We start from the raw sequence: 27871 nt of genomic DNA, 5'->3' as shown, positions 1-27871 counted from the left end.
TAATGTTTGAGGTATCAAAAATATTCTGGTGTTTTTAAATTCCAGTTTTATATCCTACCCTCCTTTGAATTTTTTTCTCAAGTCTATAGATTTAGAATTGATACAGATAAACAAAATGGGTTCAGAGTAGCGTCTGTAGTTCAGAACTAATAAACTTTTGGAATAGAAACTGTTTGAATTGTGGGGAAACTAAAATGTCAATTGAGAAGATAATCTCCCATAATCGTGTATATAAAATACAGTTCTTTTTCTCCAAATCATTCTCTGTTCCCTTTGCAGTTATGAACTTGCACCACAAGTACTATGAAAATATTTTCTTATATTCCTCCTCTTCTTTAATATTAGTTTGTATTGTCCTGAAATATATGTTTTGGGTTCTGTTCCCTTTTTTGAAAAGTAGCATTGAGGTTGGGGCTGTAAGCTCAGTAGATGATATGTGCTTTACATGTGCAAGACCCTGCATTTGATCCCTAGCAGCCCCCACCCCCACCTCCTGCCCCCCCCCCAAAAAAAAAGTAGTGAAGTCTGAAACATCCATTTTTCTTCTTAGGAACCAGTTCATTTACTTAGATATTCAAGTTTTTATTTAAAAACATGCTTTAAGGATTCTCTTGTTTCTCACATGAGCCCTTTTGCTTTCACTAGATGTGAATCTGAGTGTTGGTAGAGGTTCACAAGACCTGAAAAGCATTATTCCAACATTCATTGTTAGGATGGGAGAGAAGGCCACTGGGGCTCTAACTTACGGATCCATTATTCCTAGTGAAATGGTTGCTGAGATTTCTTAAGCACTCAAACATACAATTGCTCCTTTCTCAGAGTGTATGTGTTTAGAACGATGAAATAGGATAAGTGTACCCTGTGAAGAGTTGTGTTCTAAAGTAGTGGTTTTTCCTGGGGAGATTTTAAAATTCCTGTAGTTGTTGTTGTTGTTGGGATGTTTATTTAGTACTAGGGATTAAACCCACTACCACTGAGCCACATCCCCAGCCCTTTGAGACAGGATCTCACTTAAGTTGCTGAGGCTGGCCTGGAACTTTTGTCCTCCTGCCTCAGCTTGCAAGTCATTATGCTTAAAGGTGTGCAGCACCATATCAGGCTTGGGAATTGGTGATCTTTAATGGCTACCAGTAGTACTAAGGTGCAGCCAAGTTTAGAACTAGTGGAGGAAAGGTGGTTTTAAATTTTATTTATTTTCCAAGTGAAAATAAGTTCAATCTGTTAATTTTGCAGTTATGAAGATGGCATTATTAGAAGATTACTACTAACCAACAGTTTAAAATGTAAAAATAAAACCCACCTAGCCTGAAAGAGTTAATGCTTTCCAAAGGTGTTCCATAGCCAAGGAACAGCTTAGGCACAGGGAGAATTAGTCTTACTTTGAGCAGATAAAGCCAAGATTTAAAAATGCCTTCTAATCTAAAACATATATGTGCCCCTGGACCTGAACACAGTGTGGGCTTCTGCAGTTGTGAAGATTCCTCACAATGGAAACGGGTTGTGGTACAGAGTCAAACTTGAAGGTTTAAAGGAGAAGTTTGATTTATGGAAAGTTGTAGGAGGGTAAAGAGAAATGCAGAGAGGGCAAGCAGGAATATGTCTATGGCTTCTCCTTTGTGATTTTCAGGAAAGAAGATTTCTGCTCTTGGTTCCAGTTATCTGTATAGTCAGTCAAAACTGAAGAAATCCCATCCCGCCCCCATTCAAATTGTTAGCTGCGCAAGGTGGCACACGCATGTAATACCAGTGGCAGGAGGATCGTGAATTCAAAGCCAGCCTCAACAACAATGAGGCATGCTAAGCAACTCAGTGAGACTCTGTCTGTAAATAAAAAATTCGTATTTTTTACAAATACTGGGGCTAGGGATGTGGCTCAGTAGTTGAGTGTCCTTGAGTTCAAACCCTAGTACCCCCCAAAAATTCAAATTGTTATCAAGTGGCTAGGATGTATCTTATTAGGTTAATTTAATCTGCTTCAATGCTTTAGAAGATAATTAAGTATCTGTGGCATAAGTGTACAAAATAGATCATTCTATTCCATGATCATGTGGAAATTTGTTGCTTTCCTTTCAGGGACAGTCCTTCAGGAGACCTTTCTCAAAGATTCTGATTTTAACATGTTTTTTTTTTTTTAACTTTATTTTGAAGTAATTATAGATTCATAGGATCTTGAAAAAAAAATGTACACAGGTTAGTTCCAGTTCTTCACCCATGCTGACCCAGTGATAACATAAAGAGAATTATGTATCAAAGCCAAGCTTATCCAATTTTACGAACATGCACACGTGTACCCACAACACAGTTCCATGTGGTGTTCTCTCATGTAGCTTCATGTAACCACCACAACAATGAAGGTAGACTTGGTAGGTCACTTTCCTTGTAGTCCCATCACCAACTTCAGATTAAGACTTCATATTGTTGGGGGGCTACTGATTTGAGCGTTTGTTAGCATAGTTTTTGCAAACACACAGTGGCATTTTCTTTATTTTTATGAAATTATAATTATTGGTTTTCTTCTCAATAGTCTTCTCAGTAGTTAAAGCATGGTTTATTTGCTTTATTTGAAGAGAGTGAAATAATGAGCATATGCCCCAAAACATAAGTATAAGTTGCTGATCTTAGTTTTGGAGCAAATCCACCAATTCTGGCACAGCAGCAGTGGGTTAAATACTAAGAAGTTCTTTTAGTGCTGGATTTCAAAACATTTGAGACCTACTCAGTCAATGCCTTTATTCTAATTCCTAAAACAGTAAGAAGACTATTGATGTCCCAGAGCAAAGCTCTGATGTATTTGAATTGAATAGGCCTAGCTTTCTAATAAAGAAACAGCAGTCATTTAACAGCCTACTAATCATTGAGTTGGCACACTGAACTCTGCCTCACTCACAATTGTCAGGTAATTACTTACTCCAATGCTTAATCATACCTATTATTTATGTGACACGAGGATCTAAATTATTTTTGTACCTAGTATATAAATATTAAAGTGCTTAGGACATAAGTCCAGTGTTATTAAACTTTCTGTGCCCAGTATTTGCTGATAAATCTGCAGTCTAGGAAAACAATTTGTATTCTATTCTAATACTATAACCTCACTATTTTCTTTAGGAACAAACTCTTATTTTTTTGTACCATTTTTGTCAAGGTTTATAGGGGAGAGAGGTTTCTGGAGTTTAAACTGATTGGTCCAGAGTCACTAAGCCCCGCTCTGATTAAGTAATAGGATATGTGTTGAGAAGATAGTGATCTTGAACAAAAGCAACTTGGGGTATTTATAAAGAATATGTTCTGCCAGTATAATTGTGAGGTTTTGTTAGGAATTTAATATAGTGATAATGCAGCAAAACCTCAAATTGAAAATCCCATTGTCTCATAAAGCTTGACTGGGAAGTCTGTGTAGAAAGACTAGCCAAAAAATTACTTTTTTTGAATCTTGAATATTCTGGGAAAGGTGATCACCAACCCTTATTCACAGGAAAAGATAATCAGCATTAATGACTATAAATGAAAAGAATGAGAAAGGCAGCTGGATTATTTTCTTTCTTTTTTAAATACATTTATTCAATCTGCTATTTATTTATTTTTTTATGTGGTGCTGAGTATCGAACCCAGGGCCTTGCACGTGCCAAGCTAGTGCTCTACCACTGAGCCACAACCCCAGCCCTGGATTATTTTCAATAAACAAGTAAACTAATTTTTATGGAAAAGTCATTCTGAACATAGATCTTAAATGTCAGAAGAAAACCAGGGTTTTTTCAGTTATATACTCCCTCCCTGCTCTTCATGTAATTAACAAGAGAAACAACTAGAGATGTTTTGAATGGCTGTACAGAAGTTAATGAAAAAAAAACATTAGGTTGAAAACAGTCTATTCAATGGAAATATATATATAGCCTTCAAAGAGCAGAATTTAATGATAAATAATTTTAGAAATACCACATTAGTCACTAAGCTTAAATGAAAAGGATGTCAGTAGTGCAGTGTATTATAGTGGCATGTAAAAGGCAAAAGCAGATCAGTGTCTTAGCAACCAATTAGCAAACAGCAGTAGTTGTAATAACAGGGAGGAGATGCATATAATGTTTGTTTACCCTCAAAATATGTTAACATCAGTTTACATTAGTTTCATGCTGTACAATAGGTGTTAGTATATTAAAAAAAAGGTCAAAATATATTTTATATCAGTGATGTCCCACATGGGTGCCATTCTTAACCTAAGGAATAGTTCTTCTTTCACTATAAAAGCAGTTCAAATTCACGACTTTGCTAATGGTTTATGATCATTGAGTAATAATACAGCTAACATGTACTGAGAACATACTATGCACTAGGGATATGTAAGTTCTAAGAACTCACATGTGTTATTTTACCTCAACTTTAGAATAGCACTGAGATGGATGCTATTTTATTATGATTTCACAGATGAGAAAGCTGAGGCTGAGAGTATCTTGCAGAGGTCCATAGCTGTAAGTGACTGAGCCTGTGCACCTCCCACTGACTCGACTCAGGAAAGTTAATGATTGCAGGAGAAAGCCGAAGGAGTAGAGAATGGCGGGCATCAGTTGGGATCCCTGAGGATAGAGTGGGGAAAGGGAGAGAGATGCATTTAAGAGTGAATAGAGAATTTGGAAGTGGCGAAATAAAAAAAGTGTGAGCATGATGAGGTGAGATTATGAGAAATAAATAGCCCCCAAAAGGCTTGGTGCAAGAGAAACAGACTAGAGGAAATGGACCCCTGAAGCAAGAGAAGCCTGAATTGTGAGCTGCCATTGTTTTCCTTCCTACACCTGCCTTCACCTTTCATCAGACACTCCCTCTTTTGGAGGTTAACATTCGGTTTGGTTAGTGGGCTTTTTTTTTATTATGATTATTATGATTAAACATTCAACTCCTGGGCACTTGGTGAAGGTTTGTGTAGCTTTTCCTTAATGGGACTGGGGTGTAGAACTTTATAGGAATTGTCTAATCTTGGAAAATACTCTATATGAATCATCTTCCACAGGTGACTACTTAATAAATCTGTAAGTGAAGGTACCATGATCAGCCTGAGAGATATAAGCATGCTTTAGTAATACTCTCAAATAGGTCATCAGAGCCCATTCTTTAGAGATGTATTCCTGTGTACTTATGGGAAATCTCACCAAGAAGGTTTTGATACTTTTGTGAGAGGTAATATATTTGCCATAGTATCACAAGCTTATCTTTCTCTCCAAAGCATCAAGGCCAAAACAATTAAGAATTATGGGGCATTGGTTGGGGGGCATAGCTCAGTGGTCAGTGGTAGAGCACATGCTTAGCATGCATGATGCCCTAGGTTTGATCCCTACCCCCCCCCAAAAAAATAATAATTGTAGAGCACTTACCAAATTCAAATTACATAATTTAATCATCAGCCTGATAGAGGTATAACTTATTTCACTAAAGTGTTCTTTATCTCTTTTCTAACCATCATTGTATTTTCTTGTCTTTTTCTGATTTTCTCAGTACTGAGAAAATGATCTTGCATTATGTAAGATCTATGTATATACTTAAGAGAATCTTTATAAAATCATCTAAGGATTTTTAAAATTTGTTTTATATCTTCAAACTGCTTTACAGAGTAAATAGTCAAAAGTATAAAAGTGCTAGACCAATGTTTGTGAAAATTCACAGGAAACTGATTACCAAAACTTCAGCCATTTTTTAAAGGATTTTTAAAGAAATATTTTTAAAAGAGACATGTATAAAATTAGATTATAGGAGTGCTTTTTAATTTTTTTTGAGGATTGTATATTTTTCATTGAAAACGTTTTAAAAGCGAACTTTATAATAGTGTTGTTTGCTATTCATGCTTTGACCTTTCTTTGATAGGGAAGGGGAAAATCACATAGGCACCCCTGATAGGTCCAGGAAATACCTCTCACCGTTTGAGTTGAGTTTGGAGTTGTGTGCACTGTGTGAAACCATGTTTAAAATGAAGTTTCCAAATGAATCTTCTGTACTGAATGCTAATTAACAGCCTGCTTTTCATCTGTAATTAGGCATTCTCTCAGAGGTGTTGTCATCACACACCACAGTACAGGCTTGTCATCCACCATTGAAAGACAATTATGCAGTACTTGACCAGAGTATGAACATGTCTTATTTGGGAGAAGACAGCACCCACATACACCTTAATGGAAAAATTGACCAGACCTTTGGCAGTGTTATGACTGCTGAAGGAACATAATAACCAGCTCCACTTACACCCAGACTGTATTCCCAACACTGAAAGAGATGTACTTGGTAGAAACAGAAAACTAATAAAATGGAATTCCTCTGTTGGCAGAGTGCACGTATTTATACATTCTTCTGTGTTTAGCTCAGTGGTCAGAGAACATTTCCTGGAAAGGCTGCAGGACATGAATATTTTCAATTTGAGCTTCATCTAATCAGTCCTCAGGACAAGGTTGACAGCCCTTGAGGTGGCTTGGCTCAGCTTGTAAAACATACTAATGAGTTTCAGGTTTGGGACAGCTGCTCCATACTGGACAATCATGTCAACTTGGAGTTGCTTTCCATGGATTTCTTCAATAATCATATGATGCCTCTCTGGACAGTGGATTCTTCTGTGTCCAAACAGAATTGATTGCCCTTGACCGAGGTAATCAATAATTGCCGCTGTCTGAATTTTGGTTTGAGCAGATTCCTTCATTTTGATAAAAATGAGGAGAAAATGGGGTAAAGTGTGTCTGAATATTTGGATGTTTTGAAGGACACTTAAAAATAACCCTTAGCTAGGGCTATAGTTGGGTGGTAGAGCACATGCTTAGACATGCAGGAGGCCCTGGGTTCTATCCCCAGCACCAAAACCAAAAATGACCTACAAGTCTTGGTTTAGGCTGTGTATGTTTTGTTAATTCTCTCAGCTGTTTGAAGTAAGAGAAAACTCAAAGGAAAGTCATCTTTCATCTTTTTTGTGCTGAGTATCTAGCAATAGTTTAGGGAGTTATCCGCTCCAGCTAGCGCCTCACCCTCTAAGCCATGGAAGTGGAGTAGCTGCACAACGGAATTTGTTCTGTGTAGATGGGAAGGAAGGAAGCTAGTGCAGTCACAGACATCTCTCAGGACTAAAAAGCCCAAGCCATGTATTATCCCACTCTACCCTGCATGCCTTTGGCCACGTTTACAGACTTCATTCCGACTAGTTAAGAAGAGAGATGCAGTTACTCAGCTTTGCAGATCTCTTGCCTGTTTGTTGAGTCACAGTTTGTGTTGGGCCAGAATGGAGGAAGAAAGTGTGGATTTCACAAATTGCTTCACCTGTGGAAGTTTGTCCACGGACTGTAATTTCTTTTGGAATTGGGGAATTTCCATTTCTGTATTTATCCCAGTTTTGCTATTCATCACCTGTGAGGTGGAGCACCAGGCAGCGTTGTCAGTGCCACATCAGTGCTGAATGCTTGCTCTAGTGGTGGTTTCCTGAGTGACAGTGTAGAGTAGCACGCAGCCTTGCTCAGAATGTTTTGGGTTCCTCCATGTTCCTGACCAGGTCTACCAACCCAAGTGTCCTGGCCTTACAACATTTGGGAAATTATTTCATAGTTCAAAAACCTTGGTTTGCTCCAGGTTCTGTTCGGATAATAGCTGCTTTTCAGGGCAGAAGTTTAATGAATGTGACAGTGTCTGGCAGATAGGTGGAGCTTGAGAAACAGATAAGTAAAATGAAAATAGTCATTTGTAGAAGCCCCAAATACCCCGAAAGCTAGAGGAAGAGAGGGAAAATAGCTTTTGTGTCACGTGTCACAGAACACTTCAGGACATAGTATCTTTAATCCTTACAACCTTATTTTACAGATGCAGAGCTAACAGGAAGTTGTCAGTCTCAACACCTGGCAACAGTGGATTGAGATTCAAGTCTTCCTATTCCAAACTTGTGTTTCTTTTACAATATCTACCGATACATTGATATACTCAGTTGATATATTTTATCATTAAGTTTAAATATTTGATGATTCTAGAAAGGTAATAAGCGATCAGAATGGTAATAGTACTTATTCAAGGGCAGGGAGTTCATGTGCCCATTTTATATGACTATAGCTAAACGGTTACCATTTAAGACAAACTCAGGGAACTCTGGCCAGTCACTCCTCATTTTGTTTGACTTTAACTCCGAAACACCTCCTGGGGATACCTGGATGATTTGAATATCTCTGGGATGTCACTGTCCAGTTTTGAAATAATTTTATAAATGGGTTTCTTCCAGGAAGGATCTGAGTCTCTCCCTGTGGAGACAGCCCTGAAGAACTCTTGCAATGTCACACTGGCAATTTCCAAGAAGCAATTCGGGACCTGCATTCCCAAGGAGACCCCCAAGAAGGGAAAGACATGAGGCTGGAAGCACTGGTGCCACGGAGCCCCCCCCCCAGACAAATACCACCTGTTTCTTGGGTAGTGGGATAAGAGCAACCCTGCTCTAGCAGCCCCTGACTGCTGCAGCCTAGTCATGCCTGCTCCCTCTCCAAACACAAACCTTGAAACGACATCTCCAGAGAGCCCTGGGAGAAAGTGTATTAAGAAACACTCCCCTTGTAGGAGGATCTGGTTTCATTTGTGTGTGCTTTTTAGTAAGATAGTAGAAACTAATTAATTGAAATCAAATCTGTGATTCAAAGAGGTTTTTAGTATTCTTTTCCTCAGACCTGTTGTGGAAAGATGTATCCCCCATGTCTGTAATACCTCACCCCACTATCCTTTAGGGCTGGACCCCAAGGGCTTACCTTCCTGCTTCCAAAGACAATGGAATGGAACTGTTCCAGGACCCTTACCCAGACTGGCACCATAAGTGACACTGTGGGACACAGCGTCCAGATCCGGCTTGGCCTAGGACTTGCTGCCACTACCTGCTAAGTAATCACCCCCACATGGAAAGGTGTGGTGGTGCCACTGTCCCACACGCCCTGGCTCCTTTTCCTCCCACAGGTAGGCTTAGGTTTCCCAGCATTCAGCCTGAGCATCCAGCCAGTGGGCAGCAGCAGTTCTTACATCATTAGAGATATCAATAAACTGCTCCTCTGATCACAATCGAGACAAAAGCAAGAAGAGGGAAATGCAGTCTATGACAAGACACACCTGGCATCTCCAGAATGAGATGCATCCTAACAGCTGCCAGCTGTCCAAGAGGCTCCTCCACCTGTTTCCTGATAGGAATTCACACTAGTGACACTGAGGCTCACCCTTTACTATCACTTACCTCTAAGGTGCCACCAGTGTGCCTTCATAGGGATCCCAAGGCTCAGAGGCTTGAGCATCTTTTTAAAATATTTTTTAGTCATAGATGAACACAATATTTTCTTTATTTTTACGTGGTGCTGAGGATCGAACCCAGGGCCTCACACATGTGAGGCAGGCGCTCTACCTCTGAGCTACAGCCCTAGCCCAAGGCTTGAGTATTTTTATTTGTTATAAAACTGTTCAAGTGAGAATATAGATACAAGCCAAATGATGAACAGAAATTGTTCAGGAAATCTAGGCCAAAACTCGTTGCTACCATTTAGTCCTGAGTCTCCTGACACAAAGATAAAAAGGTCAAGCAAATTCTGAAATTTGATAATTACAGAATAAGTCTAGACTGGCATAACTCCTGGTAGACTTCTGCTTATGTTTCAGCATGAAGATGGATGGTATTTGCTGCATCTACCTATTGCCTGAGTGCAGATGTTTAGGCTGAGATCTCTGTTGGTGATACAGAGATTGGCTCCAGGTCCTTGTGATTCTCAGTGACAAGGAGAGACACCATCGAGGGGATCTTTTCTCAAACACCCAGTCCCATAGGAAAGACACTGCTCAGACCTGATGGGACCCTGGTACATGGTCTTACCTCAAAGTCATTTCCCTTGTTATAGTGCATATTGAGGGCTCGAAAAAGTTCTGAATCACGGAGAACCACCAGCACTTTGGGATTTGTGACACCATCTGAAACCGCTTGACGGGCAAATTTTTCCATTTGGATGTAATAAAACTCACGAAAGTTGCTGAACCACTTGATCATCTGAGAGGTGATGCAGCGGTTGAACTGTGCAAACAAGGAGTCCATCAAGTCAAACATTTGCCCTGAGGTGCTCCAAATCATAACTGTCAGCATCAAATTCAACACAGGGTTGATGTTAATAGCTTCAACCAAATAATGGAACTTCCTTTAGAGAAAGAAGCCAGAGCTGTTTACCAGGCCTATTCAGTTGGCCTTCAAAATCTGAATTAGTTCTAAAATGCCCACTAGAAAATAATTCTTCAAGTACTAGATTTATAGAGAATATTTTCATGGTGTCTAACTGGTCCTTTGAAAGAATCTAGAGTTAAGGTTACTGTGGTGCTAGCAGAGCAGCCAGGGAGCCTTCTACTTATGTAAAGGGTTGAGGGAAGTGGTAAGGGTATAGGTCAAAGGGCAGTTTTTAGAGTTACAAAATGAATTGAAATCTAAATCAGAATTTGCTACAGGGATCAACCAACAACTGAATAACGGGGGAAGACCTGAAAAAACAGCCCTTAGCTGTTATGGAAGCCCCTAGAAACTTTTCCATGGCAACAGGCAAGGTTTGATTCCTTTCATTTTCCTTATTGTCACATTTGATGTAAGTCTGACAGTGTCTGACAGTGTATATAGTTTTTCATAAGGTTTTCATAAGGCTCCCAGCAGAGTCAAAACTAGGCCAAAGATTCCAATTACTAGTGTTTCTCTCTCCCCCTACTTTCCCTTCCCATGTGTTTCTGGGATTATCCATAACTCAGCAGTCTGAAAATTCAGACACCCAACTTTCCTACGCCAGTGATTATTTGGGCAGTCTCTGCCCAGAACTGGGAACCACACCAGTTAGATCAGCAGCATGAACAGGAACTAACATGTGCGGGTCTGGACCTTCCTCATGCAGAGCTGGGAGTTTTGCAGGGCTGAAACTTTGATTTTACCTGGACATCGGGGAAATAAGCCTTCAGGAGGCTGGAGCTGGGGTACCTTGTGAAGAAGAACATGAGTTTGGCCTTCTTCAAGTGACCAGGGTTCAGTCCTTCCTGGATTTATCTCAGTGTCAAGGAAAAGTAACTTTGAAAAACCAGTTACCAAATAATGTTATCAGATTATCCAAATAGCAATTGTCCTGTTCCTTGTGATTTCTTTTTCTCTTTTTCTGACTGAATGGAGTATTTGCTTCTTTTTTCCATCTCTGGAGACTGGTTATATAACCTGAATGTCTACAGGCAGTCAAGATGCAAAATTTAGAAACATCTTGATATGTGAAGGCATGACATCAAACAGTTGATGTACTCTTTGTGTTTCTCCAAAATGGGATGGGAAGAGACAGCAGCTTACATCCCACATAAGCCCTTTTGAAACCCCAAGTAGAGATTTACTTCCCCTCTGCCTCAGTTTCCTTATCTGTAAAATGAAAGAAGTAGCTTAGATTGGTTCCATTCGGGTTCTCATTCTCCAAGTTGTCTTTGCAGGTATGTGAGCCCCAAGCATCTAGCCAAGTTGAGCACAGCGCCTGTGTTGCTACTGCTCCATCAAGACGCTTGAACTGTGCCTGTATCTGCCTTCCATCTGCCTGGCAGAACTTTCCATTATCAGTCAAGCTCCAGTTTAGAAGCTCCATCTCATGTGGAACCTTTCCAAACCAATTTAGGCCTTCCTTACCCTATGCTCCTGAGGCTTTTTGTACAAATCTCTGTTATAACAATTACCTTATTGGAATTTTTACTGCATGTTTGTCTCCCCATTTAGACTGTGAGCTCCTTGAGGGCAAGGACCATGACTTTTTAACTTTGTGTTCTATGTCTTTATCTAGCACTGGGCTAGGCACATAGTAGATGCTCAAAAAATGTGTATTGGATGAGGAAGTGAATGGATGATCAACCTATTCCTCACCCTGAGGACAGATTCCTTTCACCTTAAGAACAGGGAGCTGTGATGCAACTCCTTAGCACCAGAGTGGGAGAGAAAGAAAGACTGTCACTTAATGCTTAGCATTCCCAGGAAAGGACTGGGTGAGATGCCTTCCAAAGAATAATCTTGGGTATTAGATCTGAGTGCTTTCAAACTTAAGACTTTCCTGCAGGATAAATCAGTTTAGCCAAAAGAAACCAAACCCACTAACTATGGTTATAGCTGGCCATATATTCAGGCTGCTGCATGGAAAACCCCTATCCCCCATCTGTTGTCCTTAAAGTTTTGGGTTTTGTTTGTTTTAGTACTAGAACCCCAGGGCATTCTAACTCTGAGCTACATCCCCAGCACCCCCTCCCTGTTTTGTTTTGTTTTGTTTTTTTCCTATTTTATTTTGAGACAGTTTCTTGCTAAGTTGCCTAGGTTGGCTTTGAAGTTACAAACTCCTCTCATTGGCTGTACTTCTTATCCTTACGTTGATGAATGCTGTGAAAAGAAACTTGTATTTGGGAATCCAAAGACCCAGATTCAGAAGCTGATTTGGCTATTAGTTATTTGACCTTGGGCAAACCACTTAACTTCTCTGGGCCTACTTTCTAAAATTTAGAATATAATGGTTAAAGCTTTTGCTTGGCTGTCAGATCCTGGGTTTGAATCCTGGCCCCTCTCTAGTCTGCCTTGTGACTTTGAACAAGTTAGTTTGCTCTATTTCTCTACCTCTCAGATACCTGGGTCTAGAGTGGACACTAGGGAATTGTGAGAAAAGCCAGGCTGGAAACCCCTTATCTGAAATACTGGGGCAAGAAGTGCAGATTTCAGGAAAAAGCTAGAGGGCTCTTCAGAGCTTTTGGGTTTTTATATTGTGGCTAAATGGCAGTGGGCATGCACATGTGATCTGCCACAGGAGAAAGTGCCTGGTGAGTGCCCCTTGTTCCAGTCTGCACTCCTAGTGACTGTTCTCTTTCACAAAAGCAGCTGCTGCTAGATGGATTTCATGGCCCATGGGAACTCATCTCTAGTGCAGAATACAAGCAGCAGGAAGGAGGGAATAGTCACTGGGGGCAGGATACTCCCTGGGGGGATCCTCAAATCATTGTAAAGACAGCCACATCTTCATCTGTGTGACAAGGCTTGATCTAGGTCTTTTTTAAGATGGGCCCCAGAACTTCCTGATGCTCTCTGAGCCCTATCCTCATTTTTACAGGGCAGGAACAGGCACATGAGGGTGCCTGACAAATTGACAAAAAAATCTTTAGGGGCTGGGCCTTCTTTTTTTTCTTTTGATACTAGGGCACTCAACCACTGAGCCACATCCCCAGCCCTATTTTGAATTTTATTTAGAGACAGGGTCTCACTGGATTGCTCAGCGCCTTTTCATTGCTGAGGCTGGCTTTGAACTCAAGAACCTTCTGCCTCAGTCTCCTGAGTTACTAGAATTACAGGCATGCGCCACTGGGCTGAGCCTTCTTGAGGGACCCCCTGCTGCCCAAATTTAGTAGGGAGTCTTAGCCAGTGCTCTCTTAACAAAGGCCCAGAAAGCCTTTCTCACAGTGAAAGTCAGTCTATGCTGGTATGTGTACTTCCAAGATGACTCTTCTTGCGTGAAGAGGCAGTCAGTGCTGACAAATGATGTTCTTGCCACTGGTTTTATGGTTGCTCACTGCCTTCCAAGAAAACCCAAGCCATGGAATGTTTCTAACACCATGGACCAGCAGGGGGCGCTCAGAGCACTTAGGACACAAGGCCACCTCAGGCTGGGCAGTGAGCCAGCCCCACCCCATCCTGCCCTGCAGCTGCCAGACAGGGGACTGGACTTGGACTATGCGCACTTAGAGCTGACTTCACAGACACATTAACCTCTGGAATCTGTACTCATAGCTGCCCACGATAAACACAGCGTGTGAACACAGCTCACTAAAAATGCAACACCAAAAATACATTCTCAGGAGGTTTAGTCCTGCAGGATGCTTGTTGGAAGAGGGTTCTTTGGTCCCAAGAGTTTGGAACTACTTATGTTTTCTTTTTAGAGCTTCACCGTAGACCTCAGCATGTTAAAGACTCTGAAAATGCCTGCAGTGAAGAAACTAATCCAGTCAAGTGCCTATAATCTCAGCAATTTGGGAGGTTGAGGTAGGAGGATCACGTGTTTGAGACCAACTTCAGCAGATTAGCAAGACACTGTCTCAAAATAAAAAATAAAAAGGACCGGGGATGTAGCTCAGTGTTAGAACTGGTTCGATTTCCAGTACTCCCTCCACAAAAAAGGAAAGAGTATTTGCCAAAAGTACTTTTTTTTTTTTTTTTTTTTTTTTTGTATCAGAGATTGAACCCAGGGGTGCTTAACCACTAAGCAACATCCCCAGCCCTTTTTATATTTATAGACAGGGTCTCATTAAGTTGCTTAGGACCTCACAAAATTACTGAGGCTGACTTTGAACTCTTGATCCTCCTGCCTCAGCCTTCTGAGCCGCGAAAATTACAGGCATGTGCCACTGTGCCCAGCTCCTCTTCTCTTCTAACTCAACAACTTCTATCCTGAGTATTACTCTGGGAAACACTGTTTTGGGGAGGGGGCTCTGTCTAAAGGCTATGATAAAATTCAGACCACCACAGGCCATCCTGGACCTCTCAGACTTTCCCAGTTGTGGAGGTGGGGGTCCTCTCCCTCCTGTGCCCAGATCTCGGGTTCCATCCCACCTGGCTGTAGCCTGGAAGCTGTTCCTTAAATCAAAGACTTCTGGTCCTTTCAGGACATCTCTCTATGTTTAGTCTCTGAGAAAAAATCCTCTTTTTCCCCAGAAGTTCTTGGATCCTCATGTATTCCCCATGAATTATCTAACATGCAGGTTTTTTGCCTGTATATCCATGAGGTTGGGGAAGCCATATCTCAGATGTGACATTCCTTTGGCCTTCTCTGCCCAGGGCTATGAGCAGCTAGTAATCAAATGTCAGAGCTCTTTCTTCCACAGGGTATGTACTGTATTGTGGAAGCCCATTTGAGTTTGAAAGCAAACAAAACTCTCTCAGACCCAAAGGAACAAGTTAGTCATGGTGGAATCCAATGAGTCACAGAAGTTAAGTGAACCTTCCCAGGATCCCTCACTCCTAGAATGTGGTTTCCACTTGGTCACACAATTAATAGGCTGTGAGTCAGGGAAGGAAGGTTCAGAGGCCATATTAAGAAGACGGTGGAAAGTAAAGTTGGTCCCTATGCAATACAGTTATCTGTCCCCGCCTCCTCCTCAACTTCCAGTTTTCCTGCCTATCTGGGCTGTAGCCATAATTTCAATGACCAGGAAAGGATATATGCACGGAAGAGAAGGGAGTTGCATCTGTGACATCCTCCAGGCTGCTGTGCTCAGTCTTCACGGAGGGAAGGAGGGGCCGGCTCTCCAGATGGGGCACTGTGGTGAAAGGCAGCTGGCACAGCTGCTGGCTCCAGACCCAAGGTTGCAGAGCAGACTCTATAGAGAGGTGATTTTGTGAAGATGAGTCCAGCGGAGGATTGTTGCTCCAATGACCATTGGGTCCACGACCCAATAGCTGGCTAAGAATCTGATTTTCCTGAACGTGGGAAGGAATAGCTAAGGGATAATTTGTTACAGGACCCTGATAGGGTTTGGAGATTCTTGGTGAGACAGGGTACCTCGGAGAATCTAGAGGCTTGACTAGTGGTAAGTTTCCTACAGGGACCCCAACTTGTGGCTGGGTCCTTCTGGGCAAGGTGGCCAGAGTAAGTAGATCTTTATAGGTCCCTCCCACAGGAGGCGAGGGCTCACTTCTGCCCTCTGGCACTAGTCTCTGGAAACTTCTGCCCTGCTGGGTCAGGTGGCCTGGTGGATTCAAAAGCACCTTTTGTAAAACAGAGTCCACAGCCTGGGACACTGCCCTGGTCAGTTCTTTCCTTAGAATCTCCAACAAAGCTTGTGTTCCAGAAGAAAGGAACCTGAGCTCCTCAGACCGGTGTTCAGGCTCAGACACTCTGTGTTTTTCTGCCCCACAGAGGTATGCACTAGAATCCTGATGGCGGTCACTGTCGGTAGCCCTGGGGTTAGACTCACAGCTGTTCCTCTGCTTCTCTCTCAGGGGGCCTTGCCCCTGCTCAGAGCCTCTGGGGCCCTGAGCTGCAGCCCTGGGCTCGGCAGCCTGTAGGATGTGCTGTTGCAGATGTCTCAGCTGTTGCTTGAGCCGATGAAGTTGTTCTCTCACCCCGGGACCCCCCTTCCTGTTGCCCCAGGCAGGGCCTGGCTTCAGGGGGCCTTGCTGCATGGGGAGACTCTGCTTCCTCTTTCGCTTCTCTGGGCAGCATGGGCTGTCCCTGGCTTGGGCATTGCCTGGCACCAGGGGGTTGGGAGAGAGACATATGCCTTGGACGATGGTCTCCACTCTCGCCCTCTTGGCCTGGATGTGCTCATCCCCAAACCAGTTGGTATCAGTGAGGCTAGAACTGGAGGCCTGGCCCCAGGGAAAGGGGGAGTCTTTCTCCAGCTCTTGGGAGGCTGGGCTTCTCTCACCTTCCACACAGAGTTCGGCCAGGTGGGAGCAGGTCCCAGACTGAGAAGAAATCAAGATAGAGTTTGGATCCATCGCTTGGCTTCCCAGGCAATTGCTGAGAGCTCTGTGAAGAAGTCGAGGGGCTTCTGGAATCCCTCCTGCCCTCTTCAGTGGGGCACACACCCAGAATGAACCGAGGTCCCTCCTCTGCCCTCAGCAGGGTGAAAAATTTCTGCTGCAGAGGACTGAGGCTCTGGATGCCAGGACTTAGGAACCTCCTGGGCAGAGTCCTGAAATTAAAGACAGCAAGAAAACAGTACATGTGACTTGGAGCAGTGCTTTTTAAACTCGAGTGTATAAAGAAAAAGGCCTTGGAATCTTGGTAAAATAGATTTCAAGTCAGTAGATCTCAAGTGGAGCAGAAATTCTGCAGTTCATGCTGGTCAGGACCCCACTTTGAGGAGATTCCAAGAGTGAGCTCCTAGGAGGAAAGATCTTCTGCCTGGGCTTAATGATACATTATAATAATAATGGCAGCCAATTGAGCGTCTGGCATTCTGCCAAGAACATGACCTGACATCCCTATTATCTACAATTCAGGAACCAGACTCCAGAGAAGTTAAGGAGTTACCTCCCTAAGATCAAACAACTAGTAAAAGGCAGGTTGGAGTCAAACCAAGATTTGCCAGATCTGGAGTGACTAAGGGCAATAGAATTATCTGGGCACTTGTTAAAAATAGGAAATTTAGAGGACATAGCTCAGTGGTAGGGCACTTGCCTACCATGTGCAAGTCCCTGGGTTCAATCCCCAGTAGTGCAAAAACAAATCAACAAAAAATAAAAGCAATAAACAAAACTTTAAATATATATATATGAAATTCATCTGGCCCAGTCAGACCTGCTAACTTGGACTCTTAGTGTTGGGGCAGGCACCTGTGTTGGTCACACCAATTCAAAGTTGAAGAATCAGTGCTGTTTGCCCACTATACTACCCTGCTTTCTAGAAGAAAATCTGATTATGCATTTATCACTCAACTATTTAACAACTGTTCAATGAACACCTTCTATATGTCAGGCCACATTCTGGGAAGTTGGAGGGACAGAGTGATCAAAACAGCAGAGTCTGCTGTCAGGAAACGGGCAGTCTAGTAGGGGAGGCAGTATATTTTCAGGGCATGATACTTGCCATGAAGAAAAAGCAGAGCAAAAGGTTGAAAACTGGGGTGAAGGGCTGAAGAGGAGGGAGCTACTTTAGGAAAGGCTGCCTGAAACTGTTTGATTCCCACAAAGTCTGGAAGTATACTGTGCCCCACCCAGGAGGCTTCTGACAAAATCCATCACACTTTGATTCAAGTGGGTTATGAACTCCCATTTTTACTCCGTTTACAAATTGCAGAATCACATCAGTTACACTTCCATTGATTTATATATTGCCATACTAGGGTCTGTTGTATTCTGCTGCCTTTCCTATCCGTTACTACCCCCCTCCCCTCCCCTCCCCTCCCCTCTTCTCTCTCTACCCACTCTACTGCAGTTCATATCTCCCCCTTGTATTATTTTTCCCTTTCCCCTCGTTACCTCTTGTATGTAATTTTGTATAACCCTGAGGGTCTCCTATGTAATGTTTTGAACAACCAACAATAAAAAAAAAAAAAACAAAAAAACAGAATACTTCAATGATACAAACACATCAAGGTTTATAGCAGCTGAATTCACAAGAGCTAAATTGTGGAACCAACCTAGATGCCCTTCAATAGATGAATGGATAAAGAAACTGTGGTATATATACACAATGAAATATTACTCAGCATTAAAAGAGAATAAAATTGTGGCATTTGCAGGTAAATGGATGCAGTTAGAGAATATGATGCTAAGTGAAGTAAGCCAATCCCAAAAAACCTAAGGCCAAATGTTTTCTCTGATAAGTGAATGCTGATTCATACTGGAGTTGGAGCATGGGAGGAATATAAGAATTTTGGATAGGGCAAATGGAAGAGAGAAGATGGGAGGAGGCATAGGGGAAGGAAAGATGTAGAATGAGGTGGACATCATTATCCTAGGTAAATGTATCAAGACACGAATGATGTGACCCCACTTTATGTACAACCAGAGAAATCATAGTCCATTTGTACTATGAATCAAAATGCATTCTTCTGTCCTGTATAACTAGTTATGACAAATAAATAAATAATAAAAATAAGGAATAAATATTTTTAATTTCTAAGTGATGAGAGTGAAGAATAAAAATGTGAATTGTTTGCATGAAATAATGCAAAGTGTTTAAACGTAGAAATCATAGTCAAAGTGTTTAAACGTAGAAATCATAGTCACTGTGAGAAATATGACTAATGTTGATAAAATAAATATGACTAAAACTGATTTCACTAAAATAGATAGCAATTTCAATCAAATTTTAATAAATGTGTTTACTTAAAAAAAAAAAAATCCATCACAGCTGGGAGTTTACAGAGTGTCCTTACACATTCACTATGCTGCCTCTCACAGCGACCTTTACAGTTGCATCATATTCCCACTTTACAGATGAATAAACGGAGGCTCCATGAAACCAAGAATGGTTCCCAGTTTCCTGATTCCAAACCTTCTAATTCCAACCATGCCTCAGCCGAATCCCTGAAGATGCAGGGCCTGTGTGAGAGCTTGACTTCTCCGTCCATTAAACAGATTCATCCTTTCCTGGAGGAGGTCAATGAATTTTTTTCCCTTTGTAGATTTCCACTCTCCTTTGCTTTTTTTTTTTTTTTTTTTTGTAGGTGGTGGGGTGGAAGGAGGGAGGTTTACTGGAAATTGAACCCAGAGGTGCTGTACCACTGAGCTATATCCCCAATCCTTTTTTTTTTTTTTTTAAGACACAATTTCACTAAATTGCTTAGGGCCTTGTTGAATTGTTGAGTCTGGCCTTGAATTTTCGATCCTCTTGCCTCAGCTTTTAGAGCGGGTGGGATTACATGCATGTGCCATGGCACCCAGCTCCTTTGCTTCTTTTACACAAGGTTGGCTAAAGAAAACTGGCTTTCTTCTGCCCACCTTTACTTTTATCCTGAAACTCCTTTGGAATCCTCCTGGGCCTTCTGCAACCGGTGGGGTGGAGGCCTGCTGCCAGCACCAGCACACTTGGCCTCAAGCCTCCCCTGGGGCTATCAAGTGACAGGCACCAACACAAAGTCCTGGTTGTCTGCCTAAGGATGGAGCCTGGGAGAGTATGGCAGCTGCATGTCATCGTGAGAAAAATGCCACAGAAAGAAAGCTAGAGTCTTGGGTCAGAATAATTAGAAGGGTCTTACTTTGAGTAAGATCTTTGCAAATTATTAAAATAAAAATGGATGACTTGTCAAACTAATGTAAATTTAAAAATGTGTTACTGTCATGTTTATACCAACAGTTTAGGTGGTTTACTAAGTTTACTACCTATTGGAGAGAGGAACATTTCTTGACTTCCTGTGATAATTTGAATATATAATATTTGTATAATATAAAAAATTATTTTAAAAGCAGATCTTTATCATATGATGAGCTTGGCTGGATCATTAAACATATGTGATCGGGGCTGGGACTCAGTGATAGAGTGCCTGGCTGGTACGTGTGAGGCACTGGATTTGATCCTCAGCACCACATAAAAAAATAAAATAAAGGCATTCTGTCTACCTACAACTACAAAAATTCTTTAAAAAATTAACCAGGAGAAATGGAACAATAATGATATAGTCTATATAATTTATTTTTAGTTAGGTAGCTTCCATAAAGAAGGATATGGAAAATGACAACCTCCCAAGACTGTGTGACCTGGGAGGAGGAAGAGAGGAAGAAGGCAAAACATTGATCCTTCCCCAATAAATCCTTTCCCACTGACAAGACAGTCCCTGGGAAGGAGGTGAACATCAATCCTAAAATGGCAGTTCTTGGGAAAATATTGATCCTTTCCCAGTGTCAGTGAAGCCACACATTAATCCTGTCCCAGTGACAATACAATGACCCCCAGAGGAAAAAGATAACAGAATGCTGAGCTCTGGACCCTCCATCCTTTCCCAGTAAAAAGTTTCAAATTTTTACAGTCTTTTCCCTGAATGCCCAAACTGACACATTCTGTTGAAGTGATTAAGTCATCTCTCAGTGTTACCTATAAAATCCAGACCTCTGGCTGAGTGTGGTGGGGCATGCCTGTAATCCCAGCAGCTCGGGAGGCTAAGGCAGGAGGATCACAAGTTCAAAGCCAGCCTCAGCAACTTAGTGAGGCCCTAAGCAACTCATCAAGACCCTGTCTCTAAGGCTGGGGATATGGCTCAAGCGGTAGCGCGCTCGCCTGGCATGCACCACATACCAACAAAGATGTTGTGTCCGCCGAAAACTAAAATAAATACTAAAAGCCCTGTTTCTAAATAAAATATAAAATAGGGCTGGAGTTGTAGCTCAGTGGTTAAGGACCTCTGGGTTCAATTCCCAGTACTAAAAAAAAAAAAAAAAGAAAAGAAAAGAAAAAAACAAACCCGGACCCCTTCTATAACTAGTGGCCATTTTCTACCCAGGAAGTAAGCTCCTCCAATGCCTGACTCTGTTGCTGAATAAAAGGCATTGCTGTGGGGCTGGGGTTGTGGCTCAGTGGTAGAGCGCTTGCCTAGCACATGTGAGACACTGGGTTTGATCCTCAGCACCACATAAAAATAAAATAAAGCTATTGTGTCCACCTACAACAAAAATATATATTAAAAAAACAACAAAAACATTGCTGATCCATGAAGTCCTGGTTATTTATGTTTTCATTATGTGCCAAAACCATTTTGGTTATTTTTGCTTACACCAACTACTCACTGAACAGTTTGTGCTCATACTCAAAATCTTCAAACCCAAACTCTATAGCTGCCCCTTCATCTTGCTTCACCTTGTACCAGTCTCTTGCTCTACAAGTCAGAAGCCAGGGGTGGCTAACTCCTCATCATTAGCATTGATTGGCTGATAGGTTTATGGTAAAATGGCTCTAAACTCCATCCCACCATACCTTTCCCATCATTACCATCTGATTCAGGATCTCGCCATTTTTCACCAAGATAATTCCAGTACCTAATGACTGCTTCCATTCCTCTAGCCTCTCCTCTCTCTGGCCTTTCTTCATTATTCATTCAACAAATATGGATTGAGTGCTGCCAACAGACAAAATCCTCTGCCTGTATACAGCTAACATTCATGCAGAGGCAACAGAGGAAATAACATGAGAAATAAAAAATGGAGGATCATTGTGTAAGGTCTTGTTGGCCATTGTAAAAAGTTGGTCTTTACTCTGAGATAAATAAGGATCCAGTAGAGGGTTATAAGTGAAATGCTCTTTTGTTTAATTGATGCATTATAATTATACATAATAGTGGGAGTGGGATTCATTATTTTATATTATGGGATTTACTAACAGCTTGAATGGATGCAAGAAAATTAAACAGCACTGACACCACCAAGGTGTTTGTCCTGAGCAAGAAAGGATGGAGTTGCCATGAACTGAGATGGGAGAACTGCAGAACGGCAGGCTTTGTTTGGAGGAATTCTGGGGGCTCTGTTAAGGGCATGTTGCATTTGAGATAATAGATAGCTTGATGAAGATGAAAATGTCAAGAAAGCAATTGATGCGCTGGGGCTGGGGCTCAGTGGTAGCGCACTTACCTGGCATGTATGAGGCACCGGGTTCTCAGCACAACATATAAATAAATAAATAAAAATTAAAGGGGCTAGGGTTGTGGCTCAGTGGTAGAGCGCTCACCTAGCATGTACAAGGTCCTGGGTTTGATCCTCAGCACCACGTAAAAATAAGTAAATAAAATAAAGGTATAAAAAAACCCACATCAATCTTTACTAAAATTTTTAAAAATTAAAAAAAAAAAAGAAGCAGTTGGACAAATGAACCTGGGGTTCAGTGGGAGTGATCTGGGCTAGAAATATAAAGTTGGGGGTTGCCAGTATGTAACTGGATGAGCCCAAGGCGGTGAAGGTAGATAGAAGAGGGTAAAGTCATGGTGATGTGAGGAGGCTGGGGGCAGGAGGAAGAACCAACCAAGGCAACTGCGAAGGAGCAGGCAGTGAGGTAGGAAGAAATCCAGGTCCCTGTGAGTCCTGGGAGCCAAGTGAAGAAGTTGATTGTAGAAGGGAGAGGTGAAGTCCCATAGGGTCTGTGACTATTCAAGTTAGTGATGTAGTTATTAAGGGTCTTGATCAGTGGTTTTGGTGGCACAGAGGGAAGAAAATGTCTGATTGGAGTGGACTGAAGGGAGAAGACAGGAAGGGGGAATTGGTGACACTGAATATGACAACTTTCAAGGGGGTTTGTATAGAGGAGAGGAATGGGACAGTGAGACTGGAAGGGAAAGTAGTGTCAACAGATGGTTTTCAATATAGGAGAAATAACAACAGCTTTCCTGAAGACTGTTAGAAGATAAAATATGTTAATGTAGGCAAGAGTGAGAAAATCCTGTGTCCTTGGGCCCGAAGGAGTGGGTGAGGTCTATGCATACCTGAAGGGACTGGCTTCAGGTTCATCCACGGGGCAGGAGAGAGGGCAGTGTCTGCACACAGGCAGGCAGGCTGGTAAATGTAGCCATGGCAGTTGGTGGAAGCTCCCTTTTGGTTATTTCAGTTTTCTCAGTGACATTGACAGTGGCATCGATTTTCTAAAATGTGATCTACTTATGGCCCTCTGTGGAATCAAAATCTTTCCTGGATTCCCAGCAACTGTGACGTTCTCATGTCTCAGCTTTTCATAAACATGGTCTTATTCTAACTCTGGAGCTGCTGTCCTTAGCACTTGGGAGAGTGAGCTGTCTTTGTGGTCCTGAATGGACCACATTTCTTAAGCCTCCATGTCTTGACACTTATCATTCCCTTGGTTTAGACAGCCCTTCTCCTGCTTCCTCAGGGCCTAGCCCCTACTCATTCAAAATCCAACTGAAATATTACTTTCTCCTCTCTGAAGCCTTCCTCTTTAGACTGTGAGCTCTCTCTTTATCTGGTCTCCTAATAGTGGTTGACTGCCAATTGCTCACTCACTCAGTTGAACAAATTGTTCTATAAACAAGTCATTTATACTAATTTTTGTCTCCTCAATTGTGGTATGATTGGCCATCCATATATGCAATTTCTGCATCCACAGAGTCAACTAACCAGGTTGAAAATATTAAAAGAAAATTCCATAAATATGTCCAGACTTTTCCCCTTGTCATTCTTCTTTAAAAGATACAGTGTAACAGCGATTTATATAACATTTACATTGTACTAAGAATTATAAGCAATCCTGGGGCTTGGGGCTCAGAGATAGAGTGCTCACCTAGCATGTGTGAGGCACTGGGTTTGATCCTCAGCACCACATAAAAATAAAATATTGTGTCTACCTATAACTAAAAAATAAATATTTTTAAAAAAAGAATTATAAGCAATCTAGAGATTTAAAGCTTACAGTGTGGTATGTATAATATGCTATATGATACGAGGAAATGGAGTGTCTGAGGTTTCTGGTATCGGTGGAGGTCCTGGAACCAAGGACATTCCTACCAACATCAAGGGATGACTGTACTAAATTTCAGATCCCTCAAGCACCTAACATACAGCCCTGTGCATTGGAACAAAATCAATACACACAGACAGGTTTGTAGGTGTGTAGACAGAGAGCACAGAACCACTGCTTTCCCGAAAGCTCTTTGCAGGTTAAGCATTGCATTTCCCATGAATAGGGAGACTCAGAAAGATATCAGTTATCCCTAAGCAAATTTATAATTTTAACACATCTTAATAAATATGCTAATATTTATTTCTGAAACTGAACAAGGTTATAGGTACATAGAAAAGTTTATTAAAGTTATTGTTTCTAAGGTTCCACGTGGTCTGTGTGCTCCAGAAGGCAGAACTACCAGAGTAAGAGACAAAGCTAGCATGTTTAATGAAGTAAGAACCAACAGAAATATCTTGAGGCCAGAAATTGGAACTCCAGCCAGCTTCCACTGTGGCCAGGTGTCCAGAGATGTTTACGGCCATCTCTGCAAGACAATCATGGAAACTGCATCTGGGCTGCAGAGGAACAGGAAACCTCTGTGTTGAGACCAGTATGCTACCCAGATCCCCTATCTGGGGGCGAACCTGCACCCAGCAGAGAGGTTTCTGTTTGAAAATTAAATAGCAGAAATTTCATATGCATTGATAGAAGCAGCAATGGTGACAACGCTTTAAAAATAGTATTATTGTTTTTCTTAGAGTCTGAAAATAATGCAGGATTATTTTACTTCCCAACTATAGAAAGGTATTAAGAAGAAAAAAGATTTTTCTCCCAGAGAAAAATCACAGTTATCATTTTGGTGTGCATAATTTTTTTCAAACATTTTTGTCTTTATGAAATTTTCATAATTTCGTATAATTGTAAATTTAAGAGAACAAAAATGGAATTATAGATATATAGTTCTATACTCTCCTTTTCTCTCTCATATCAATGCATATAAATCTACAGTCCATTGTACAGACATATTGTAATTTATTAGTAAGTTCTCTTTGGATTGACAAGTTCCTACCTTTAATTTTCACTGTAAAAATAAACAATATCATATAGAAGTGAAAGCATGAACCCCCAAGCCACTTCACTAGCTTTGTGACCTCTCTGTAGTTCACTTTTCTCAGCAGTAAGTTGGAATAACCACAATACCTAGTGTTATTTTTTTTTTTAAGAATTTTTAATCTTTATTTTTCAGTTTTCGGCGGACACAACATCTTTGTATGTGGTGCTGAGGATCGAACCCAGGCCGCACACATGCCAGGCAAGCACACTACCGCTTGAGCCACAGCCCCAGCCCCAATACCTGGTGTTATTGAGGACTGTTTTAAGGATCTTATGAGTTAATAAATGTTATGTTTTTAAAATAGTTCTTGGTACATAATAACTGTTCATAAGTGTTAACTATTGTTGCTGTGAATAATCTTTTTTTATTTTTAATATTTATTTATTTAGTTAGTTTTTTAGCAGACACAACATCTTTATTTGTATGTGGTGCTGAGGATCGAACCCAGGCCGCATACATGCCAGGTGAGCGCGCAACCACTTGAGCCACATCCCCAGCCCACTGTGAATAATCTTAACACTCCTTCATCTACATGTGGGGACTTAACCTATTTGCTTCTTTGGATACTTTTCTAGAAGCAGAAACACTGGGTCAGACTAAACATATGTTAAACTTTTATGCTTCTTTCCTAACTGCTTTCCAGAAATGTATCAACTAAGGGTGGAGATGAGAAATGGAAGGAAAACCTTCAGTTTTCACTGCTTATATTTCTATAGATGAATTTTATAAGAATATGCATATATATACTTTTTATTTCAATATTTTTTTCATGGTGCTGGGGATTAAATTCAGAGCCTTGTACATGCTAGGCAAGTGCTGTACCACTGAACTACATCCCCAGCACTATATATATATTTTAAATAGCTAATTTGCTCTCCTGTTAATATATCTATTAAAGAGCACATATCCTGGGGCTGGGGTTGTGGCTCAGCGGTAGAGCACTTTCCTCACACGTGCGAGACTGTGGGTTTGATCCTCAGCACCATATAAAAAATAAAAAAATAAATAAGTGAAATAAAGGTGTTGTGTCCAACTACAACTAAAATTTTTTTTTAAAAAAAGAGCACATATCCTTTTATCTTTAACAACACTCTTTGATTTTTGCTAATATTATGGATGAAAATATCATCTCATTATTTGCATTTCTTTGATTCTCAGTGCCTGCTCATTCTTCACATATTTTTAAGAGCATATTTATACAGTATATATGAAGAAACTTAAAAATGTTTATACAATTTGAGTCAATGATGCAATGTCTATGAAATTAAACCAAAAAAATCATGGTTATACTCATGAATTTATGTCAAAAATCATCATCCCCATATTATATGAGTAGAAACTGATTAAATAAATTATAAAGCATGATCCCATCTCCATGATGCTATCCTATGTAACCATTCAAAAAATTATATTAAGCAGAGTTTGTGTAACATTATTTTATAGTAATGGGGGGTTAAGAGAAAGTTAGATATAAAAATACAAAGAAAAAGCATGAGAAAGAAATATATTAAAATATTAGTAATCATTATTATGAATGATGGAGCCATGAGTAATCTTTTTCTCTATTTCTTATTTTTACTTTCCTACATTTTCATATTTTCTATATATATTTATTTATATATATATGTGTGTGTGTGAGTTCCCCATATATATATATATATATATATATATATATATATATATATATATATATAGTGTATAAAAATATATATATATATAATACCAGGGATTTAATTCAGGGGTGCTTAATCACTGAGTCACAACCCCAGCCCTTATTTATTTATTTATTTTTATTTTAAAATATTTTTAGTTGTAGATGGACACAATAGCTTTATATTATTTATTTATCTTTATGTGGTGCTGAAGATCGATCCCAGCCTCATAAGTGCCAGACAAGCACTCTACCACTGAGCTACAACCCCAGCCCGCTCCCCCTTTTTTTTTATTTTGAAACAGGGTCTCACTAAGTTGCTTAGGGCCTTTCTAAATTTCTGAGGCTGGATTTGAACCGATAATCCTCCTGCTTCAGCCTCCAGAGGGACTGGGATGACAGGACCGTTACCATGCCTAGTTTATATTTCATTTTTATAATTAAAAATGACAAATTTTGCCTTTATTAATTAATTTTTTTTACATTTATTACAGAGGCTATGCATTTGGCAGGCAAGGGATGAATGGATAACCTCTGTACTTTGAATTTTACTGTGAGCATAAAACTGCTTTAAGTAAAACAACAAGCCGGGGGCTGGGGTTGTGGCTCAGTGGTAGATGGCTCGCCTTTCGTGTGCGAGACCTGGGTTTGATCCTCAGCACCACAAAAAAATGAATTAGTGAAATAAAGGTATTGGGTCCAACTACAACTAAAAAATAAATTAAAAAATATAAAACAACAACCTGCATTTTCTCTCATCGCCTCCTTCCTAGATATACATTCCTGGGTACCAGACCAAAAAAAAAAAAAACCACCGGAAGAACAAATTTAGCTACAAACCCAAGTGCAGAACACAGATCTCCTGAGATAATGGCAAAGTTAGAATTTTATAGCTACAGAGTGTAAAATGAGAGTGAGGTTAATTTCAAGTAACTGAAAGAGGAAAGAGAGAAGCTGTGCATTATCTCCTTTCAGCTGAAGGGTTGGAACCCAGGGGCAGGCGCTGAAAAGGGACAGCCAGAGTCTGTGACTTTGTCGATTGCACCAGTCTCCTCTGAACATGGCAGCCCTTCTCCTTGCCAGTCTATGCCCTTCTGTGAGCTTTCCCTGGAGATCTCCCAAAGCTCTGTCCAAATGGGACAAAGGGGTAGGGATGTCCCTGGGGCCACCGGCAGCTCACAGGCTGCATCTCCTAGCATGCTCCAGCTAGGGAGCAAGGAGCTGGCTAATAGAGCAAGG

General features: G+C 40.9%; 1 protein-coding gene across 1 annotated transcript; it reads right to left on the bottom strand.

Moving 5' to 3' along the window:
* Positions 1 to 8124: 8124 nt before the first annotated feature.
* On the bottom strand, positions 8125 to 16483 carry Prox2 (prospero homeobox 2). Its single transcript, XM_076848089.2, is given in 4 exon segments — positions 8125 to 8310; positions 9839 to 10033; positions 10924 to 11035; positions 15207 to 16483. Coding segments are annotated over 4 exon segments (1770 nt in total).
* Between the last annotated feature and the right edge of the window lie 11388 nt (positions 16484 to 27871).

This window comes from Callospermophilus lateralis, chromosome 3 (assembly GCF_048772815.1).
Source record: "Callospermophilus lateralis isolate mCalLat2 chromosome 3, mCalLat2.hap1, whole genome shotgun sequence".
Taxonomy (NCBI): Eukaryota; Metazoa; Chordata; class Mammalia; order Rodentia; family Sciuridae; genus Callospermophilus; species Callospermophilus lateralis.
Note: the sequence above shows the minus strand (reverse complement) of the source record. Positions and strands in the feature narration are given on the sequence as shown.